Source organism: Aplysia californica, unplaced genomic scaffold (assembly GCF_000002075.1).
Source record: "Aplysia californica isolate F4 #8 unplaced genomic scaffold, AplCal3.0 scaffold00083, whole genome shotgun sequence".
In the NCBI taxonomy this organism is placed as follows: Eukaryota; Metazoa; Mollusca; class Gastropoda; order Aplysiida; family Aplysiidae; genus Aplysia; species Aplysia californica.
This window is the reverse complement of record NW_004797353.1, coordinates 468,327-489,074: the sequence shown is the minus strand read 5'-3', so window position 1 is coordinate 489,074 and position 20,748 is coordinate 468,327. Positions and strand designations below refer to the sequence as shown.

The following is a 20,748-nucleotide window of genomic DNA, read 5'->3' as shown; positions in this document are numbered from 1 at the left end:
TATATTTGTTGAATGAAAATGTTACTTGAGTCAGCTTTTCAATAGTATCTTTATTAATAGTCTGTCTCCCTTGACGTAGAAAAAAAAACGAATTAACGATTACCTCATCAGTGTCTGCGGTGCAGCAGTTAGGCGCTTCGCTATCGCACGGAGGGGACCCAAGTTCGATTCCCGATTGGGTTGAATCTTTATCGAGATTCTCGGTCTCGGTTTCTCACGAAGGAGACTAGAGTTAGATTCCTGATTGGGTGATTGTATCAAGTTTCTCAGTTTTTCTCATGGTATGCTTTACATATATGTATCCCTCCCAAATGATTTGGTACTGATAGGCGGGATCGAAAGCCCGCTTCCCAAACGGTATAAACTGTGTCGGGTGGGCGTAAAATCACCTACATTACCCCCCCCCCCCCTTTTTCCGTTCTATTTAATTAGTTATTCATTTTCTCTGCGGTACCAGGTCGACCTTACCCAAGATGGATGACGTCACTGTCCAGACAAGCCCCCGGCCGGAGCCCGAGCCGTTACTGAACATGGACCAGTACGGAACTGCTCTGATGATCATCGCCATTCTCACGACTGTACCCAGCTTATTCGGACTCGCATCCAACATTCTGAACATTTGTGTCTTTTCGCGGATGCGCTTGTCACACACTGTAACCATTTCGTGCTTTGCTTTGTCCATCAGTGACCTCGGGACTGTTGTTGCATTGCTCATGTTGAACGTGAATGTAGTTTTCATTGTGCTGGACCTAAAAACGGGTATTCACATCGATGTAGACCCACAAACCATTCTCATGTTAACGGGTGACGTGATGGAGGTTTTCCTAATAATCTCCACGTTGTTTACATGCCAGTTAGCCATCACTAGATCTATGTGTGTCCTGTTGCCACTTCGTTTCAAGGAATATTTTACTCCTCGTAAAACGATTGTCATTCTGTGTTTGCTTACTGTACCATGTTTTACACATCTGGCCATTTATACACAAGTAGAAATTATTGGGATAAAAATAGCAGATAACTCTACTCGTGCAGTGCTCACGTTCCGCAACACGTACAAGCTTGCTACTTTAATCTTTGATGTATTGAGAGGCCCCGTTATTATTTTAGGATCTGAAATCATTGTCACGACTTGTATTAGCTTCATGATCTACAGCCTTAGGCGGAACATGACCTTCTGGATGAAAACTAAACAAGCTGGTCACGTAAATGCTCCTCACACAGATATAAAACACGATTCTAACGCAGTTGGTGGTTCAGGTTTGGCGGGAACACTCCCAAAAAACACAAGTGGTAGGAAAAAGAGCTCCATGAACGCTACTGTAGCCGTCAGGGAAATGCAAGTCATAGCTCAGGTCACTTTGATTGCTACCATTTTCGTTATCTTCAAACTTCCGATTGTTGCGTTACTCATTCTTCGTTACGTAGATAGAAACTTTATCTTGAATGGATTATATAGAAAAACACTTGTGGTCATGTCGGGCGTCAGAGTTGTGTTTGAAGCCCTCAGCGCTTCTGTCAACATCTTTGTCTACTATCGTTACAATACAAAGTACAGAATCACTCTAAGGCAATTCCTGCGTCTCAAGGCAGCGGAAGCGTGAGCGATTCCCTAAGAACCAAAGACTTGTATTATAGTATCCGAGGTTGTGCACTCTAAAATACTTCCGGCTTGCTGTGCAGGGCACAATTAGACTCTGTTTGGAACCAAAATGAAGGACAAGGCGAATTCTTCTATAGCGAGACTGGTGTTTTGCCTTTCGTATACGTGCCGATGGTGCGAAGTCTGACTTTATTTGAGCAAAAAGCAGTAACAAATTTCATAGAGCGTCAACAAAGAGTCAAATGGTTAGGACATCTAACCACAATGCTCCAGAAACAAATAGCGGCAAGAGGTTACCACACCCGTGAATCCGGCTTCAAATCAAGAGGAAGACCAAGAAAGACCTAGCTGGATGGGGTTGAAAAGGTCCTGGAACAAGATAGCATATCAATCACAGACGCTACACATCTAGCACAGGGCCGAAATCTGCACCTCCTCTCGACATCCTATGGATACCAGAGGAAAGAAAAAGTAAAAAGGAATGGAAAGAGCGATTACCGCAACAGCGTCCGATCTGGGATATTATCATTATTTAAGTCTGGTACGAAGGACTTAAGGAAAATGGCTACCAGAAACATTGTCACGCCACAATACATCATCTCCCACGTCATGCGGCCATGATCTTGTCAACCTGTCGGTCTCCTACTTTCAATGAACACTTTGTAAATTGTTTTGGAGAAGGCGGTCTAACCAGTCTCATCAACTTCTACTAGCAATCATCAGGTTCAATGTTGTTCTTAATGACAGGCAGGCAATATTTGTGTTTTCCGTTGATGTAACATAATACTCTTTGATTTGTAACACTATTAGTAATAGTATTACACAAGTATGATGATATCACCAATACTGTACCACCAACCTCCTCGACCCAAACAGAGCTTTCTCCCAAATCAGAGTTCTTTTTTTTTGTTTTAGTAAAAGTTCTACGGCATTTACAACACAGCGAGGTCATATAACTTATTATAAGTGCAGAAGATTAGAGGTGTTATAAGACAGTAACAAACACAAAAAAGAAGGAGGGAAGATAAAGAAGATAGAAGTTTAATGGGAAAGAAGAAGCAAACCACACCAGAGCACCCGCCAACCACCCACAAATCAGAGTTCAAAAAGAAAGTCCTGAAACACGTACAAGTATTCATTTCTGGACAAACTCGTATTTTTTTTCTATACAGTGATATAGAATAACTTTATAGCTTGCCTACAATCTTTCTCTGCGCTTCATGCCACTAATTTCCTTGTCTCTTATGAAGTTATGTCAATGAATTCCAAATGTGTCTGCTTTCGAGAAAATAAACAGGAGACTCACCATTAAAACTGAATGAACATTGTTTATATAAATCTATTTCGTTTTTTGTTTGTTTCTGTTTATTTCAGAGTATGTATGCCCTAATGGACATTATTGCTGTCACTGTTCCACAAGTCATTGCACTAAACATCAACAATACTACTGCACACAGAAGCATTTATTGAGCATCGTTCTCGCTCACTGTTCCAAACCTGCGATGCTGCACGGTAGTAGTATTTGCACGAGGTGCTTATTAAAACACACCTGACACTCACAAAATTACTTTTAAATGTTCCCTTAACTTTTCTTAAACGGGAATTGCGACAATTTTGTAAAACAAAAAAGAAATTGAACAAAAAAACCAAACAAAAACAAAATACAACAAAAACCCACAACTGACAACAACCATACCAACAACATGAATAACAACAGATAGGGAAATCTATTTTAACTACCAAAAAAAAAAAAGAAACAAGAAACAAGAACAAAACACAAACAAACAAAAAATGAAATAATGGTCAGCCTGCTTATTTTTAAACCCTTGATTTTCTCAGCACAGACTCTCTGAGACAACTGCTGAGTTTCAGAACAGCAGAGGAAGAAGGTAGTGTAACACATAAGAAATTATAATCTATGGGTTAGCTGCCTGTCTTAAGCATTACAGCCAAGGGCTTCAGGCTTAATAATAATAATAATAATAATGGATTGCATTAATATAGCGCATATCCACTTATGTAATGCTCTATGCGCTTAACATGAAACATATTATGGTGGCTTAAACTTAAAGCTATCAGGTACAATGTTTTGCTTTCGACCATCACTACAGCCATGACTAATGAACTGTGACTGTGGGAAAAAAATTATATGCGTTTGTTTTTACGCCCTGATTCAACACAATTTAGATTTAGGAGGCAGGCTTCAACCCTGCATTTCAGGGCCAACCAAGACAGAGGGATCCCAGCAGAAAGACCAAGAGATACTAAATTGGAAAAAAAAAAATCCTCTCCATGTGCAGGAATCAAACTCCAGCCTCATGCGTGCAACAGTGAAACACCTAACTGCTACATCACAAACACTGGTGTGACGCTGTTTCGAAGAGGTGAATAGAGTTTGAGTGAAGAAATGACAAGAATTTGTCATCCTATGATGAGATTGCCAAGGTCTGCATTATGACTGTGTGTGTAAAAGCAAGTACAAGTACTACATGTATTTGGCTGCTTCAGTCTTCCGGTGTATTAGTATTTTCTTTCAAATAATTTTCTTGATCTTTCAGTTGCGGTGACCTGTATAACGCATATAATTATATTCTATCAGGAACTGTAATTTGGCTTTTGGATAAATACACAAACTGATCTACTGATAAATCTTGAATTTAAAAAAAAGTGAAAGCATGCAAAATAAAATCAGCAGCAAAAAAAGACTTGAGAGATTTCAATTAGGAGTAAATAACCATTTGTATGTCTGAGCACCTTTTTATTGCTACAAGTCAAGAAGACACTGAATGACAAACAATTACAGTGGAGTCCACTAATAACGAGTCCTGAAATAACGAGACGTCTGTTAAAAAACCCTGTTTTTTCCCCTTCTTTATCTTTGTGAATAAAATACTGCTAAAGCACAATCAAACAAACACCTGAGTCGGTTATAGCGGAATATTGCTGCTGCTGCGCACAGCGCATAGGCCATTTATGTAGCCTCGCCAGTCGTGAAACTTGTTGGTAATCTGGCGAAACAAAGAACGGGAGAGCCCATGTGTGCCAACAATGATGGCCGGAGCCAATGAGTGGGGAGGGTGTTGCATGTGCAGACAAGCAGAACGCATCGCGTGATAGGCCAGCCTAGTCTAGATTATCTAGGCCTACCATGCCTCTCACTTCTCCGATGCAGGGATGGAGAGGTCACAGTGCTGTGATGGATGGAGCAAATGTGTGACGTGTGCAAGCAGACGAAATGCACCACAGAGTGTGGTGGGGTGGGGGACAACACAGCGGACGAGTTAGCCAAGAGTCTTAGAGAACTTTCTTTCTGATCGCCAACGTCGAGCTGTCAACATCGTTAGCGCTAGAGAAAGAAACCTGATTTCATGATTTGATCAAATAAGACCTAGAGATCATGTTGAACCAAATCACCATCACGGGAGATAACAAAAAGAAGTAAACAGAACATCAAAGTCATAGATTAGGCCTATTATATTATTTCCCTTGAAATTATTACCGGATCCCTTATTATCAGAATCCTGCTTTAACGGACATTTCGCAACACTCCCCTCCTTCTCGTTATAACAGGATTCCACTGTACAATTATGAGTAACATGTACATGTAGAAGTGAATGAGATTGACCACAGAATTAGATCAGCACAAACTTTATTACTTTATTTCATTCATCTTATCAGTCAAACATCAACAGTTTACTCAAGCACTCATTATCAATATTTTGAAACGGTAGCATTCTGACAGACCTACCAACAATTTTCATTTTAAAAGGAAAGAACCATCAGTGAAACTCAGTAGCTACTACATGTAGGCCTATTTGTTTACTAGATTTCTTTCCATGTGAAGACAGTATCAACTAAATATTTTTCACATAATTAACCAGGAGGGATTACTGCAAGTGCACAAATATATGATGCTATCATAATTAACCCCCCCAAAAAAAAACAACAACAACAAAACAACAAACAAACCAACAACAAACAAAACAACCTCCAAAGTTAAAACTGAAAATGAATAAAATGATAATTTACTCGAAAGTAAATATAACAAATGAAAAGTCTAGCCAGAAAAGGACTTCAAATAAAGAAAGTAAACTTCAAACAAAAGTCGCATACACTACTGTATTTCAAAATCCCTTTCTGTGACATTCAAACTTCCAACGCTTCAGTTATCACACAACAGCTTTTAAAAAATCTGCAAACTCTGACTTAAATCATTCTTACACAAGAACAACATATTACTGTGATCCCCAAAAAGGAAATATTTATTCCTATCAGAGAAAGTCAAAGCTACAGAACAAAAACAGTGCACATCATCCACACTGACAAGACAACAAACATATCACAATCTCTACGTCACAGTCTCCTTGTCCTTACTCTCCACTGTTTCACTACTGCTTTCTTTTGTGTCCCCCGACCCCATGATCCCTTCACTCCCGACATCCCCCTCGGCTCCCCCACTTCCTTGAGCCACGAGCTGCGTCAGATTGGTGGAGAGATCTTGCTGATGTCGCGTCAAGAAGCGGCTGGTCTTCGAGGCAGACGCTGACAGGATGGTGCAGAGTTCTCCTCTCAGGGTGTCCAGGGGAGGCAATTTTGCCACGTTGAGCATCACCTCCCGAGACAAGATGCGCCCCTCCACCAGGCCACCTGTGATAAGGGAACAGATTATTGCTTATCTATTAAGCAGTGAGGAATGGGCTGGACTGGAGGTTTTGTAAAAAAAAACTTTTAGAATTTTTCATTTTAACCTCTTCACAGCCGCGCCCGTAGAATTTACGGGCCTGAACCATGTAGCTCTGTTCCTATGGCCCGCAGAATTTAAGGGACTGTGACAGAGGTTGTTTTGATACCAATTATAAGGGAAGTTAGAGTTAAAATCTTGTAATTATTATCCGGGTGCCTTCCCTTTATGTTTACCACCATTTTACCCCCATTTGAAAGCGTCTGGTTCAGATTTTAGCTAAAAGACAAGAATAGATCTAGATGTACATCCAACATATCGAATACACAAAAAAGATTTATTGGCAAAAAACACAGATGGGCTTATATATATGTATATATATATATGGATTGTACGAGCATTGTAAAAGGTAGGAAAAGCCTCTTTACCAGCAACACTCACATAGCATGCATTCCCCAGTTTATCATTACTCGAAAGTGTGTTGTTTTATATTGGTTGGTGGTGTTGTTTTTGGTATTATGTTACTAACTCCAAATTTTCTCCATCTACCTCTCAATGAAATCCCCCTAAAATTATACCAATAGAAACACGGTACAATATAGAATGTACATGCACAAATTCACAAGGAAATATTCATAAATAAAAAAGTTATGGGAGGTAGAGTGGGGTCACCCCTGAGCCGCCTTGGTTCTTGGGGTTTCCCCTGGCACAGGGGCCTATTTACCTGTGGCATTGAAAGGGATAATTTGAATGTTGGTGGTTTTTTTCCACACCCGTAGACACAATTTAGGTTATTTACGAGACAGGCTTCCCCTATGCCTGTCGGGGCCAAGTCAGGCTGATGAGGATACAACATACTGGAAGAAAGACCAAGATCACTAATCAAAATTTTCCCTACTACTGAATTGAGCTCGAGCTTCTTGAATGTGAAGGCAAAGCACCGAATCGCAAAACCAGATGCAGGTGACTGCAGTTTGAAAGAGGAAAGTCAGAAAAAAACGAAGGCCACCTTCTGCAGTTCGTTAGAGATTTGCACAAGAAAACAGAAGATATCACACCATGAAACATCTACCTCATCGTTGTTGCATTTCAACCGTGCCATAAAGGATTGACCAAAAAAGTTTGGGGTTATCCTTTTTTTTCTGGCAATAATAAATATGACTGGTTGTCATGTTGCGAATCAACATAACCAGGACTCAAATAGCCAGGAAGCAGGCTAGCTTATAATCAGCAATGCTGAAGAAATCAAGGACACTACCTGCACCACAGAAACCACACCAATTTGCAATATCTTTGAGATAACACTAAACATGATTAGTCTGAACACCCTAAGAATCAAAATCAACTTCTAATTCCCCCCCCCACCCCCATCCTCCCCAAACACAAACAAACATCCAGCGCTATAATAAATACAGAAAACAAATACACAAGGAGAAGCTATCATCTGGTTAAAAAAGGTACTGTACCAAAAGGTTGAAATACATCTTTGCATATACTTTATCAATTGTTTCCTCTCACCCTGGTTTACTCCCTTAATATTTACAACATACTGGAATGGTTGGTAGAACACAGCGTAAAACAAATGATTGTGGCCCTGCTGGACAGAGAATGAAAGAGAGAAGAAGAGAGAGGACATAATGTTCATTGTTCATTGTTCCAGGAAGCAACATCACATCCCTGCATTCCTGACATGTCCATTGAGGCTCCGTTGCTCTCTCCAAAATGTCGCTGAGGGTCTTTCTACTGATTGTGCCAGTACATATCTGGTTGAAAGTTCTTCTGGAGTTTTGCCAGAAAGAATGCCAGATTTTCCGCTTCCTTTTTGTATTCCCAAAACTATCATCCTCTCCACAGCAGTACTGGCTTCTGCCTCCTTATCTTACTCTTCAATCAGGTGGCGAGAGAGACATTTCAGGATCTCGACCTAGTCTGGTTGAACCGTGCTGTCAACTGAGGTAGCCTCACCAGCCAGTCTTTCGGCTTTTTCATTTCCCTTAACAAAACGATTAAACAGACAGAAAGCTAGAAACGCACGCAATTACATTTAAAAAACTATTAAAAAAAAAAACCCAGATAAACAATGGCAGTGAAACTGTAGAGTCTCAAGTAGAATAAAGTCGAGGCCAGGCTTTAAAAAAGCGTATGTCAGGCCAGTCTTACCTAGGAGTTGAAGTTCCGGGGTCTTCTTCAGAAGCTTTATCAATTCAGGCACTTTTGACTGTTCACTCACAACATACGCTGTGCTGGATGTAAAGTACGGCTCCAAGTTGCACCACTTTGTGTTTTCGACAGCCTTCCTGTACACAGTAAACAAAAACTACATATAAAAACCAAACGATTGGAACAGTTCAGACAAATATTTCGATACAATTTTTGAGAGGCGTACATTGTAAGGTGGTGCATTTGCACAATAGTTAAAAGAACAAAAAGCCTCTTGCACAAAAAATGTTAACATACATAATTTCATTACAACAGAATAATGATTTGACACATGTCTTGAAAAACACATGTTCACCCTACCTGCACATAAAGCAAAAAACCTTCTGTCAGTGCAGACAGGTGTTCATGTGAATGTGCAGCGCATCAGTGATTGAGCAGCGAATGAAATGCGCAGTCCCCTCAGTCACCTTTTATGACACTGTCAAGGATATCAACGCTACGCGTAGCATATGTGTTACAAGAAACATGGCCATTTACTCACCGTGCTAGGTCATTTTTGATAAAGACAAGCTTCAGTCCCGCTGTGACGACCTTGGCCCTCAGTACCAGGAACTCACGCGTTGTGGAAGGTAAAATGTGGCAGATAGCGACCATTTCATGCCTGGAGAAAACTTCAGTGGCTTCCCGCAGTCGGAATGCATTGAAAGCATCCATGATCTGAAACACGGACAGAAAGAAGGATGGATATAATATATATACAATTACATTTTGAGGAAAAAAATGTCTCACGCTCATTTTTTTAAAACCCAGTCGAGTGGACCCTGACAATAGTGATACATGGGTATACAAATTGTACAGAAATGAACATCTGAAACCAGATCATAAAAGTAAATTTCCGTAAATAATGTCAACAAAACAATGAGCAATACAAAGCAACACTATGCCTTATTTCTAACCAAAAAAAGCATTGACTATCTAGAAACAAAATTTTAAAAATAGTTTTTCTAAAAGCACTTAAATTATCGAAAAGTCAAGAAGTTAGCAGTGCAACAATCATAAGCAAAGTAGAACATGTAAGTGTATTTTTATTAATTTGGTAAGATCATGAAGGGAAGATGGGACAGGAGCATAAAGTAAGGCTACAACCATGAACAAGTAAATTTATGATGAAATTGAGAACCAGAATTGAGACAGCAGATCAGAGAGACCATTTCATAACCATAAAGACCTCTCCAAAAATCCCATACACACACACACAAAGAGCAAAGGCAATAACTTAAGACAGAGAAGTGCCTCTCAGCCAGCAGTTCATTCAAAAGTGATGGAACCAACGACTAAGGCAACAATTATTTCTTCAAAAGAAATATAAAATACCTCAGGCCTTCAGGGTTTTTTACTCTAAATAGCCAACCAAATCCCTATCAAATTGAAATATCGTCGGTCGCCTGATGAAATCGTGAATTCCACACAAAGCAAATTTTACAGGAGACGGAAAAAACTGAATTCCTCCTTCATTTGGCGTTCAAGACATAGACTAAATTGATAAATCTAGTCAATTACCTTTTAGAAATAATACTGTAGTACATTTTTTACCGCAAATGTTCATTTTTTCGAAAAAGTGTGGGATTCACGGTTTTCATATTCGAATCTCCCCTGATGCGGTCGTGAATTCCACACAGGTGTGGAATCAGTAGGCTTTATGAAACGCGGTGTTGTATTCACGGTTATTACGCAATGTGTTTTCTATTATTAGAGGCCCTTGTATGTTTAAAATTATATGAAAGCACGGAATACTGTTATACAAAAGATTTTAAAAGACCAGTTTAAAACTAAGTATGAAATTACAGACTGAGTGAAACAAAGCTTTTCATTATTTTACCACTATAAATATCTATCATTCTTACATGAACAAGATATTGTATGTACTTTATGAAATCATACTCCTTCATTTGCCTGCTCTCGTTCTCTCTATTCTTCTCTCTCTAGTTGTGTGTAAGTGTATGCATTTTTAATTGGGCTGAGGGGGGGTGGGGGGTGGATTGGTTGAGAACTTGATTTGTATCAAACTTCTATACCCTGTGAATGACTGAATGATCATCTTTCATTATCTTACTCTTTTGGTCTCTTAGATCCTGAAAATTACTCTTTGCGATACAGTGGTGGGGAACTGCTTGTTATGTTTTCCTTGTCTCTTGACTTTAGAAGACTCTTCCACTCTTCGTTAGAGTTCAGTTTGTAAAGGATTTTTCCTTATGTATACCAGATGCTTCCTACTGCATTAACAGTTTGGTCTTCTTTTTGTCTACCCGACCAGACAGATTTGAGGACTGCAATTTTGGCAAAATCATGGAGGAAAATGTGATCCCAAAACTGAAATTTATATAATTATATCAACGAAGACCCTACTTCGTTGATATAATTATATAAATTTCAGTTTTGAAAATGGCAACATAATCTAATACGCTGCATATTTGTGTGGTTTATTTAAAGCCGCCGCTCAATGACGCCGTGCATACTATCTACTTGCATTTGAGTGTGGCCTCTAATAAGATTTTGTTTTCTGTTTCGGTGTTTGCTTCAGTGGAAAAGGCACTCACGGCATTAGAAACAGATGCAATTTTGAGCTGATACTCCCCATCCCCCCCCCCCCCCACACACACACACATACACACCTGTAGCTGTATTGTAATATATTGTTATAACCTTCCATGCATTTGTGCACGTTGAAAAAAAGTCCATCAAACAACTTGTGAATTCATTTGCAATCAAACCACCTTGTGCCTTGTGTCTTAAGTAATAGATGACATCATATGAGGATGCATTGAAGATTATGTGTAAGTGTTTGAAACTAGAGCTGGGGGAATTGATAGACTGTGCCAGAAGTACATCCTGAAGATTCATGCAAATCATCTCAATGTCTTCTTGCCCAAGAGCTAAGGTTCTACCCATGGGGTGCCCTTTCTTTGTCCTTTTTTTTCTGACATGAGATTCCCACTTTGTCAGGCTGACGTTGTCAAGACTCAAAACTCACGCATAATTCACATTGATTTTTTTTTTTTCATAGATCGACATGTTCTTTTCATCTAGCACATATTTGAGTAGTCTGACATACACGGCAGATTGTCCCTGACCTGTGCAGGCTGGTTGGTAAAACCAATGAAGCTCCAATAGATTACAAAATCGGGGATCAAGGTACAGTTTTCCAGAACTTTGCTGACAATAGTGGGAGGGAACCTTCGGGAGCATGTCCACAGATGTGAACAACTCCTTGGCTTGCACGACCCTTGTGGATTGTTTGGTGGTGCAGCTTTGTTGGGCTCTTCTAAAGCACTCTTTACAAAGTGCTGGAGGATCCAGGTTGTCATCAACAAGTGCCTGAGGAAGTTCCCCAGGATCAGATGAACAGACAGAGTCACTAAATAGGAAGTATTAAGCAAAAAAATTTTCAGACAGAAGAAAGAAACGGAGATGGATTGGACTGAGCATACAATCTGGAAATCAGGCAGCTACATAACAAAGAAAGTTTTAACTTGGAGTGCATAGGTTAAACTATCAAGGGAAGGTCATGTGGAACCTGTAGAAAAGTCGCAGAGAATGATGAACAGAAAAGGGGAAACACATTTAAAAAATAAAATGAAGAAGTTAGCCCAGGGTAGGGAATAGTGGAAAGTGTTTGTCCGTACGGGTGAGCCAGGCGATGATGAAACTGGCCTGGGCTCTTCTAGAGGAAATGAGCCCGGTCATAGATATCAACATCCTGCAAACTTTGATCTTTTGGTCACTCTGTTTCAGATAATAAACCCAAGTGTGCGTCTTTCAGCTTGATGTATCACCTTTGCTTAAATTGTAATCTTTCGTGATGAGAAAACCGTTCACATAGGTCTTTCTGTCTCCCATTGTCAAAGTCCAAACAAGGACAAAGATAGTTGTTCTGGCTTTGTCTTTTAAAAGTGAGTAGTCATTTGGTTGAGCAATCACATCTGGGTTTCAATTCATTAGTTGTTTTTGAAAATAGCCTTATCTCTTGATTTGTATTGCTTATTGCTGGACTCTCTCTCTCTCTCTCTCTCTCTCTCTCTCTCTCTCTCTCTCGTCAAAAAAGCATCTTTGATAAGCACCAGCGCATCGTGTACTTTGAATGACTGGTTTTTTTAAATGGAGACCTGATTCTTCTATTATTTCCGTGATGGATTTCCTGAAGCTTTCTTTGATGTCCAAAGTGGTTCACATTGCTCGGCTTTGCAAAATTCCTATTCTCGTTAGGGAACTCTGATGTCAAATCAGTAGGCTTTCAATGTCAAACAAGTTTGGATTGTGATACAACACGTATATATACTTGTAATTTATAAGTAACTACGTCAATTTTTTATTATTTATTTTTGCAAACGAGCAAGATCAAAATTGTATAGCCTACTACCAAAAGGGCACTCACATTACACATTCGAATGTGACAGTCGTTGTGAAACAATACCAGTCCTGCATCTATGAAACAAACATTTTAATCATGTGACAGAGAGGTTTTCCTGCAAAACGGATTCAGTCGACACCATAAATTATAATCCCTGGCCTGGAAACCGTGAATACTGACCGACCATTGTGTTTGCTCAACACAGTCGCCCATATTTCAATGGTCTAAAGAGGCGTTCACGGCGCCAACGGTCAGCCCCACGAGTCATAAACCGACAGATGAGATCGTGAATTCCACACAGGTGTGGGATTCACAGTTTCATCAGGCGAATTTTGGGGCACGGTGTTTATTCACGATTTTCTTATTACGTCAGATTACACGTTTGAGTTGAGGTAATTAAAAAATAGTTTTTCAGGGACATGTATCTCACCGAGCACTATCAAAATATGCAAAAAAACGATTTTCGAAAATTTGTGGAATTCACGGTTTTATCAGGCGACCGACGATATCTAACTTCCATCCTGCTTCTGAGATTCTATTAAGAAACTGCCTTTTATTACCTGTTTCACTATGTGAAAAAATAATACTAAACCTGAGAATAAGGGAAGATTTCACAAACAAAACTGCTGGAGCAGACAATGATAAACGCACAATCTGCAAGTTATTAAGACCCCAAATAAGAAAAACCCAAAAGACTGCAGATTAAAAATTAAAAACAAATACAAAAGTTCAGCATTCATCCATACCTCAGACCTCCGCGATTCTTGTTTTTGCTTCCAGTTATCATAGCATTGTTCTGGTAAAGGACGGAGATCAGGTGGGAACACCGGGACTGTGACAGCATCTAAAATTCTCCGCTCTGTACCAGGTACCCGAGGCCTCTGGATGTTGGGCTTCCTGTATCGCTGAAGAGTTGTGGAAAAACTCCGGCAATGACGCAGTGAATGACCAGCGGAAGTGGTGAGCATGAGCTGTTGCAGGAGCAGTCGATTCTGCGCACTTGCAGACATGCTGAGAGGCAGTGCAGGACTTTTCCTCCTCTGTCAAATCTGTAGCTTCTGTAAATAACAAAAATGTGATGAGAGACAGACAGTGTAGCACTCTTAAATCCACTGCTCAGAGTAAGACTTGGATTCAACAAGCGTCACTTTTCATAATGGTGTATGGCAGAGTCTTACATGAGCAGCTGAAATTAGATTTAATCTTAAAATTGAAATTTGAAAGACATCAGTCCATCCGCAATTAAAGATCTCTCTATACCCTGTTATCCAGTTTTGAAAGCACAACCAAACTTTTTCCTAAGGAGCTTCAAGTTCCTGCGTTTCAATCAGTTTCACCAGCACTAAAAACTGTTTAGTTTCAAAAGTAAATATCTTCCATTAACCCAAAGATCATAAAGACCTACTCATCAATTTTCAAAATGATTCTGAAATGATATCATACTCTCTCCATGTTTCCACTGCATTATAATAATCTTCTGCAGTCAGAGGAGTTTTACAGATAGATCACAATATCATAAGAATGAACAATGCTAAACAAGGCCTTTGTAGTTATCAGATTTCTTTTTGTCAGAACCTGAAAAAAATGTTATGAAAAACAAAACATTTTGACCTTCAGCCAAATCAGAACTAAGAAACAACTTGTGGGGATGTTGCAAAGTCAGGTCAAGGACCTCATGGTTGAGGAAAAATATCTGATCTGATCCATGTAGACGTTGTAGATCCAGGTAAAGATAAATTAAAAAAACCAAACCTGACAGACAATGTACTCAACAAGACAAAAGGGACATAATTCAAGTAAAGTTTTGAACAAACTTTGTCTACCTCCCGTGATAGTGATATTGCCAGAAATTCCAACATAGTGAACCGTACATTATGAAAAGATTCCCGCGCCCTGCCAATTTCGCTACACGTGCATGCTAGACTGCAGCCTAGCTCAACTCTATACTCTCTATATCATTTTACATTACATGACCATAGTCGAAGCACTTAGCAACTTAATAAGAAAGTAAAACAATCAGTTAATTGAGTTAGACTTGACAAGGACAATCATTCAGTTCATCATTACCATGGTCATTTTAAATGACTTTTGAGCAATGAAAGTGTTAAAATGGTTTGGTACATGACAATAACATTTCCTGCAGTCCCTCTTGTGATCAGGAGTTAAGTAACTTAGGCGACTGAGACTGTCAGGTGTAACAAAAAAGATAAAAATATATGCAACTTACTCAACACAGAAAAAGAAAGATGAATTCCTTCCCTTTGAATGGTTTTCCCCGGTTTAAGATGGAAAATGCTTTGCCTGCTCAGCCCTGATTAGAAAATTTAATCAGCTCTAAACCTTTAAGCCATGCTGTCAGGTAGGGAAGGGGGAGTAGGAAGATATTACCCCATCCATGTGAGGTGCAGATGGTCAAGGTGGTGCGTGTGTGAAATCTCACCAGGATCTGTGAAAGTGCTCGAGCAGTGCTCCAACCTGAAACTTTCCTGGGTAGCCAGAGGCCAGAGATGTGTGAAATTAATACGGCCAGTGCCTGCTGCTCTGATCATACTACCAGTTGAGAAAAAAAGTCCCTCAAAACGTTGTTACATGCATGGGAGGTGTGACTCTGGACTTTGGTTGATTGTGATTAATTACGTGGAAGGAAGCAAAGGAGATGTTCAATTGTTTCTGTTTTTTTAAGAAAGTGGCTATTCTCACCCAAGGGGAGAATAAAAATACAATTTTATGAGCCCCCAGAGGGTTCCATGAGTGCGCAGAGACTCACTACCACGCTAAGAAATTGATTTTTTTCAGCGCATGCGCAGATTGTGTTCTGCGAATTAAAAATTTTATAGCCTAAATCCTGGAATGTTCTGTTCGCTTAATTTTGTTTATGCAATTTTCATACCGAAGAGAGATCCCATGATCTATTAAGTCTTGTGATGGTCATCATGTGTAACCCTGTGACCATACAAGCATTATTTCACACGGGAAGTGTTCATTTGTGTCCTTGTATTGGTGAGTGAAAAAGGTCGACGTGTGGTGAATTCTGTAGTGTTTCGTTCATGGATTCCAGTGACAGTGACAGTAGTTGTTCATCTTGTTCACTGGACTATTTCACCACAATCCGTAAGTTCCAAGAGAAGGACGATGAAAGTATAGCTTTTCTCCGTGATCACGGTGTTCTTCCGAAAAGTGTAGTTTGTGAAAAGTGTGGGGGACAGTGAACTTTCAGGGAAATTGCTAATCTGTGGCGGTACCGTTCCAAGTTATCTTTTTTTTTTTGTGGTTTGTGTTTTACAGCTCTCGCAACTGCATAAGGTCAAATAAGCGCGCGGGACACACCAATCATTTTCAAATGGTGAAATTTAGAATTTTGCCCTGGTGGTGGCCAAAGCCAACTCTTATCAATTTTGGACCATCAAGTAAAGGGATTTTTAACGAGCGCAACTTGCACTCGGGACCTCGGAGATTTTTCGCCCTTGTCTGAGAAGGCTAGGTGTAGATCTTTCCTACAAGAAGATCAGGGGTGTGGCTGAAAGACAGTAGTAAAGAGCCAAGGAGTAGCAGTAGAAAGGCTGCAGAAAGAGTCAGGAGCCCAGTGGAGGTGGCAAAGGAGGTGAAGGGGTGGGGGGAGAAAGCGGAGACGAAAGCAGACGACAGAATATTATTGCAAGAGAGAAGGAAAGAAGGCGAAAGGAGACAATTTTTAGAGAACAAGAAAATTTTTCCGTCGCTACCCAGATTTGAACCCAGGACCTTTGAATGAGAGGCGAACACCTTAATCCCAAGGCCATGAGAGCCCCCTTCTTATCTGATTCCAAAAATTAAGAAATGGAGGTAATGTGATTTCTCTGTGTCAGACTACTAGGGAACTTTTTTAGCAGGGTGCTCAATATCGCAGTGGAAAGTCGTCCTATTTATCAATCATTTCCTAACTCGGCACTGGGACCACAGCACAATTGTAGAGTGCTTAGGTTTATCAACGAAAACATCTGTCGATTGGTGCTCTTTTTGTTCTGAGGTCACAGATGCGTGTTTTAGTAAGCAGGAAGTGATTGGTGGACCAGGTGTCCAGGTTGGGATAGACGAGACCTTGATCGTATATATGCAGAAAATACGAGAGAGGCTGGGTTTTGAACCAAATCTGGTTGTTGGGTAGGGTGGAGATTTGTTGTGGCTCTAACTGGTGAAGGGGAGAGATGCAACAAGGACACGCTCTATGGCCTCTCATTCAGCTTTATATTCTGCCTGGTTCTGTGACTTACAGCGACTCGTGGAAAGCCTACAATGGCCTTGCGGAATTGGGCTATACCTATCATATATGATAAACCACTCAAAGAGCTTCATGGACTTTGAAGACTCCAGTCACACAGAATATAGAGCGGAAGTGGCGAGATATTAAAGAGTGGGTTCAAAGACCAGGTACCAGATCTAAATACTTGTACCAGTACCTAGCCCGCTATTTATTCGTAAGTTCGGTCCCCAAGCCGGAAGCACTCCACATTTTCCTAAGCAATCCGCTCGGCTGTATCTGCCACCAGTCGCGAACGTGATTGTGTCACTTGCAGTGTCAGTGAAAGTGATAGGGTGGATTCATCGCCGTAAGACGGACCAGGCCATTAACGGTAAGTTTTTGAAAAATCTGGGGGGGATTCAGGGGGGGCTTGAAGTCAATGCATTTTTGTTACGTAATTTTAAGCTCCAAATATCTTGGAAGTATAGTATATTGATTTGTGACGCATTTTGTTTTTCGTGTTCAGCAGCAAGTATGTCAGTCAAGCCCTTAAAAATAGATCTAGATATTTCTGAACAGGAGAGGGGTTACATGATGTAAAAATTTACTTTGTTCTCAGAATCTAGGCTCGACCGGAATTTAACGCGAGAAAGTAAACAAAATTGCCCTTGATCTAGATCTACTTGTTGAGATGCATATAGTGAGTCTTTGACCCCTACTTGCTGCGATCTAGAATCTAGATTCTATCTAGATCTATATAGCCTAGTGAAGGTAAGTTGGAGTCAGACGGAGATTCGACCAATTCGTCGAAAGCAGAGAGTCAGATACCGTCGTGTAGATTTTGAAGCTGGGCCCAGATTGAAACACAATTTATATTCATAAAATCAGCATAATATCTAAATCAGCATAATTCTGGCTATTCTCACCCGGGGTGAGAATAAAAATACGATCGACTCTCACCCCGGGTGAGACTTGCCATCGTTGGCTATTCTCACCCGGTGTGAAACAAGACCTGTTTTTCCTAATTTCTGAGGAATACTTTCTATCGGTGTGGATGATCAAACGGATAAAGGCAAAGAAAAAATTACTTTATAACACAAAACTAAGTTAATTTGATCGTCTACAATACAAAGATGCTATGGCTATTTCCCTTTTCGAATCGAGCCGAACTACGCGGGTCGCCATTTTATTTTGCTCAGAAGTTCTTGCAAGATCTACTCTTCCCCTCTTCTAGAACTCTCTCTCTGTCTCTTTCTGAATACTACTGTCTATCTGTGTGAACGATCAAATTGACCAAAACAAAGTTAAAAAATGATGTTAAAACACAAAAGTAAATTAATTTGGTCGTCTACAAAGATGCTACGGCTACTTAACTTTTCGAATCGAGCGGAACTGCGCTGGTCGCCATTTTGTTTTGCCCAGAAGTTCTCGCGCTACAGTCCGCCACTCCTCTCTCTCTCTCTCCACAACGCCACAACAGTAGTAATGGGGAACGTTTGTTCACGGCACCTCTATTCTCACCCGGGGTGAGAATAGTGCAGGCGAGTCTTTTGGCTATTCTCACCCGGTGCGCGTTCACCGTTATAGCCTAGATCTAGGCCAACAAATTTTGCATTCACCCTAAACACAAAATTCTACACTGTGATTAATATAACAGAAAAATTGTAGAATTCTGTGCCGTGAACAAACGGTCCATTACAACTGTAGCCTACTAAAAGCGTACAATTTTGTCTGTGGGCAGTGGAGAGAGAGAGAGAAAGAGAGAGAGAGAGAGAGAGAGGAGTAGTGCGAGAACTTCCGGTCAAAACAAAATAGCGACCCGCGTAGTTCAGCTCGATTCGAAAAGTTAAATAGCTGTAGCATCTTTGTAGACAACCAAATTAATTTACTTTTGTGTTTTAACATCATTTTTTAACTTTGTTTTGTTCAATTTGATCGTCCACACCGATAGACAGTATTCAGAAAGAGACAGAGAGAGAGAGAGAGAGGGGAGGAGTAGATCTTGCGAGAACTTCCGGGCAAAACAAAATGGCGACCCGCGTAGTTCGGCTCGATTCGAACAGTGAAATAGCCATAACATCTTTGAAGACGATCAAATTAGCTTACTTTTTTGTGCTATAACGTAATTTTTTCTTGGCTTTTATCAATTTGATCATCCTCACCGATAGACAGTATTCCAAAATGAGGAAAAAAGCAGGTCTTGTTTCGCACCGGGTGAGAATAGCCTACGCTGGCAAGTCTCACCCGGGGTGAGAGGTAGATCGTTTTTCTATTCTCACCCCAGATGAGAATAGAAGCCACTTCCATTCTACAATTTGGTTGGATTGTACTTTACCGGACCACCCGTCTCGGCCCGTGATTACTACGCACGCCTAGCCTAACTACGCACTCATAGTACTCTGCGTGCGGACAAAAGGTAGTTCCGCGGGCGACTTCGCGCACGCACAGCGAAGTCAGCGGCGACTGGCGAGGCGAGGTGAGCGAGAGGTGGTGGTGGTTGAGAGTGGGCAGGGGATTTAACTTTGGTGGACCACCGTGTATCATACCAACAGTGGGGTGGGGGGGTTCAGGGGGGCTTGCCCCCCTGGAAACTATAATAAAGAAAACACACAAAAATGCGAAACAATAACATGAGCGGACAGTCGTGTTTACATATCAATGGGGGGGTTTCAGGGGGGCTAGCCCCCCTGGCAACAATAATTTAAAGACACTCACACACACACATATAAACAATAGCATGATAAGTCGTGAGCAGGGCCAATGGGGTTGCAATTATGCAAATGAGCTCTCGTGCCCATCTCTAGCCCTCCATTGTACTTTGCCGGACCAGGAGTAGGCCTAGGGCCTAGGCCAAGCCAGCAGAGTCGCGAGCAAATAAGAATAGTGGACCACGTGATTAGATTGACCAATTAGCCTCAAGGTGTCAGGGTCATGGGTCAAAGGGCACAGTGGCACGGTCGTGATGACTGAAAAACCCGGTAAGAGACGGCAGTCGATTGCTGGCAGTTGAAGAGTGAGGACGTAGAAAACTGAGTAGGAGAGTGAGTAGGGGAGCTCGGAAACGAAGAACAGCGGGCCACTAGGCACCAGGGGCGCCACAGCGAAAGTAGTTCCGACCGGTGGTCCGGTAAAGTACAATCTTACCTACAATTTTTCTGTCATCACAGTGTAGAATTCTGTGGTTCAGGGTGAACGCAAATCTAGATCTATAATCGGAAGCCATCTATAATATCTAATAACTAACGAACGGTGAACGCACACCGGGTGAGAATAGGCAAAAGACTCGCCTGCGATAAACAAAATTTATCATATAGACTAATGCATACAATATTTTGTAACTCAAATACACTAGATCTATCTAGATCTAATCTAGATATAGATTTACCTAGAAAACTTACCCACTGGCACTGGCGAATGACTGATTGCCACAGGACCTGAGAAAGTTCACGCAAAGTCAATGTTATTACCGGGCAGCGCCATGTTGCTACAAGTAGATCTAGTAACGGGCAATAGGAACATACTGTTGTCGTAAAATAGCCAGCAAGTTGTGCATGACGAGCAACTACCTACAGCTAGTTGAAAAAACATGAAATCATCTAAATGGTACTTCTAGATCTACATTATATATAGAAATCTAATCTGGTCATTTTCTATAATTTGGTTCTTTTACTGAAACAAAA

The 20,748-nt window shown here is 40.7% G+C and overlaps 2 protein-coding genes across 3 annotated transcripts; one reads left to right on the top strand and one right to left on the bottom strand.

The window, feature by feature from the left end:
- Nucleotides 1–473: 473 nt before the first annotated feature.
- On the top strand, nt 474–1,601 carry LOC106011271. The gene has a single exon (XM_013080361.1). It carries the CDS (start codon nt 474–476, stop codon nt 1,599–1,601), a length of 1,128 nt encoding a protein of 375 aa, XP_012935815.1.
- Nucleotides 1,602–5,232: 3,631 nt separating this feature from the next.
- On the bottom strand, nt 5,233–20,571 carry LOC101858093 (39S ribosomal protein L10, mitochondrial). Of its 2 annotated transcripts, none has more exons than XM_005094496.3 (5): nt 20,454–20,571; nt 13,596–13,907; nt 8,983–9,158; nt 8,442–8,578; nt 5,233–6,247 (listed from the first exon to the last, which is right to left on the bottom strand). In XM_005094496.3, the coding sequence occupies exons 2-5, from the start codon at nt 13,857–13,859 to the stop codon at nt 5,949–5,951; spliced, it is 876 nt and encodes a 291-aa protein (XP_005094553.1). In that variant the 5' UTR covers nt 13,860–13,907; nt 20,454–20,571; the 3' UTR covers nt 5,233–5,948. The 2 variants fall into 2 exon arrangements, with proteins under 2 accessions (XP_005094553.1, XP_005094552.1); XM_005094495.3 differs by having other exon boundaries at nt 20,467–20,571.
- Nucleotides 20,572–20,748: the final 177 nt, after the last annotated feature.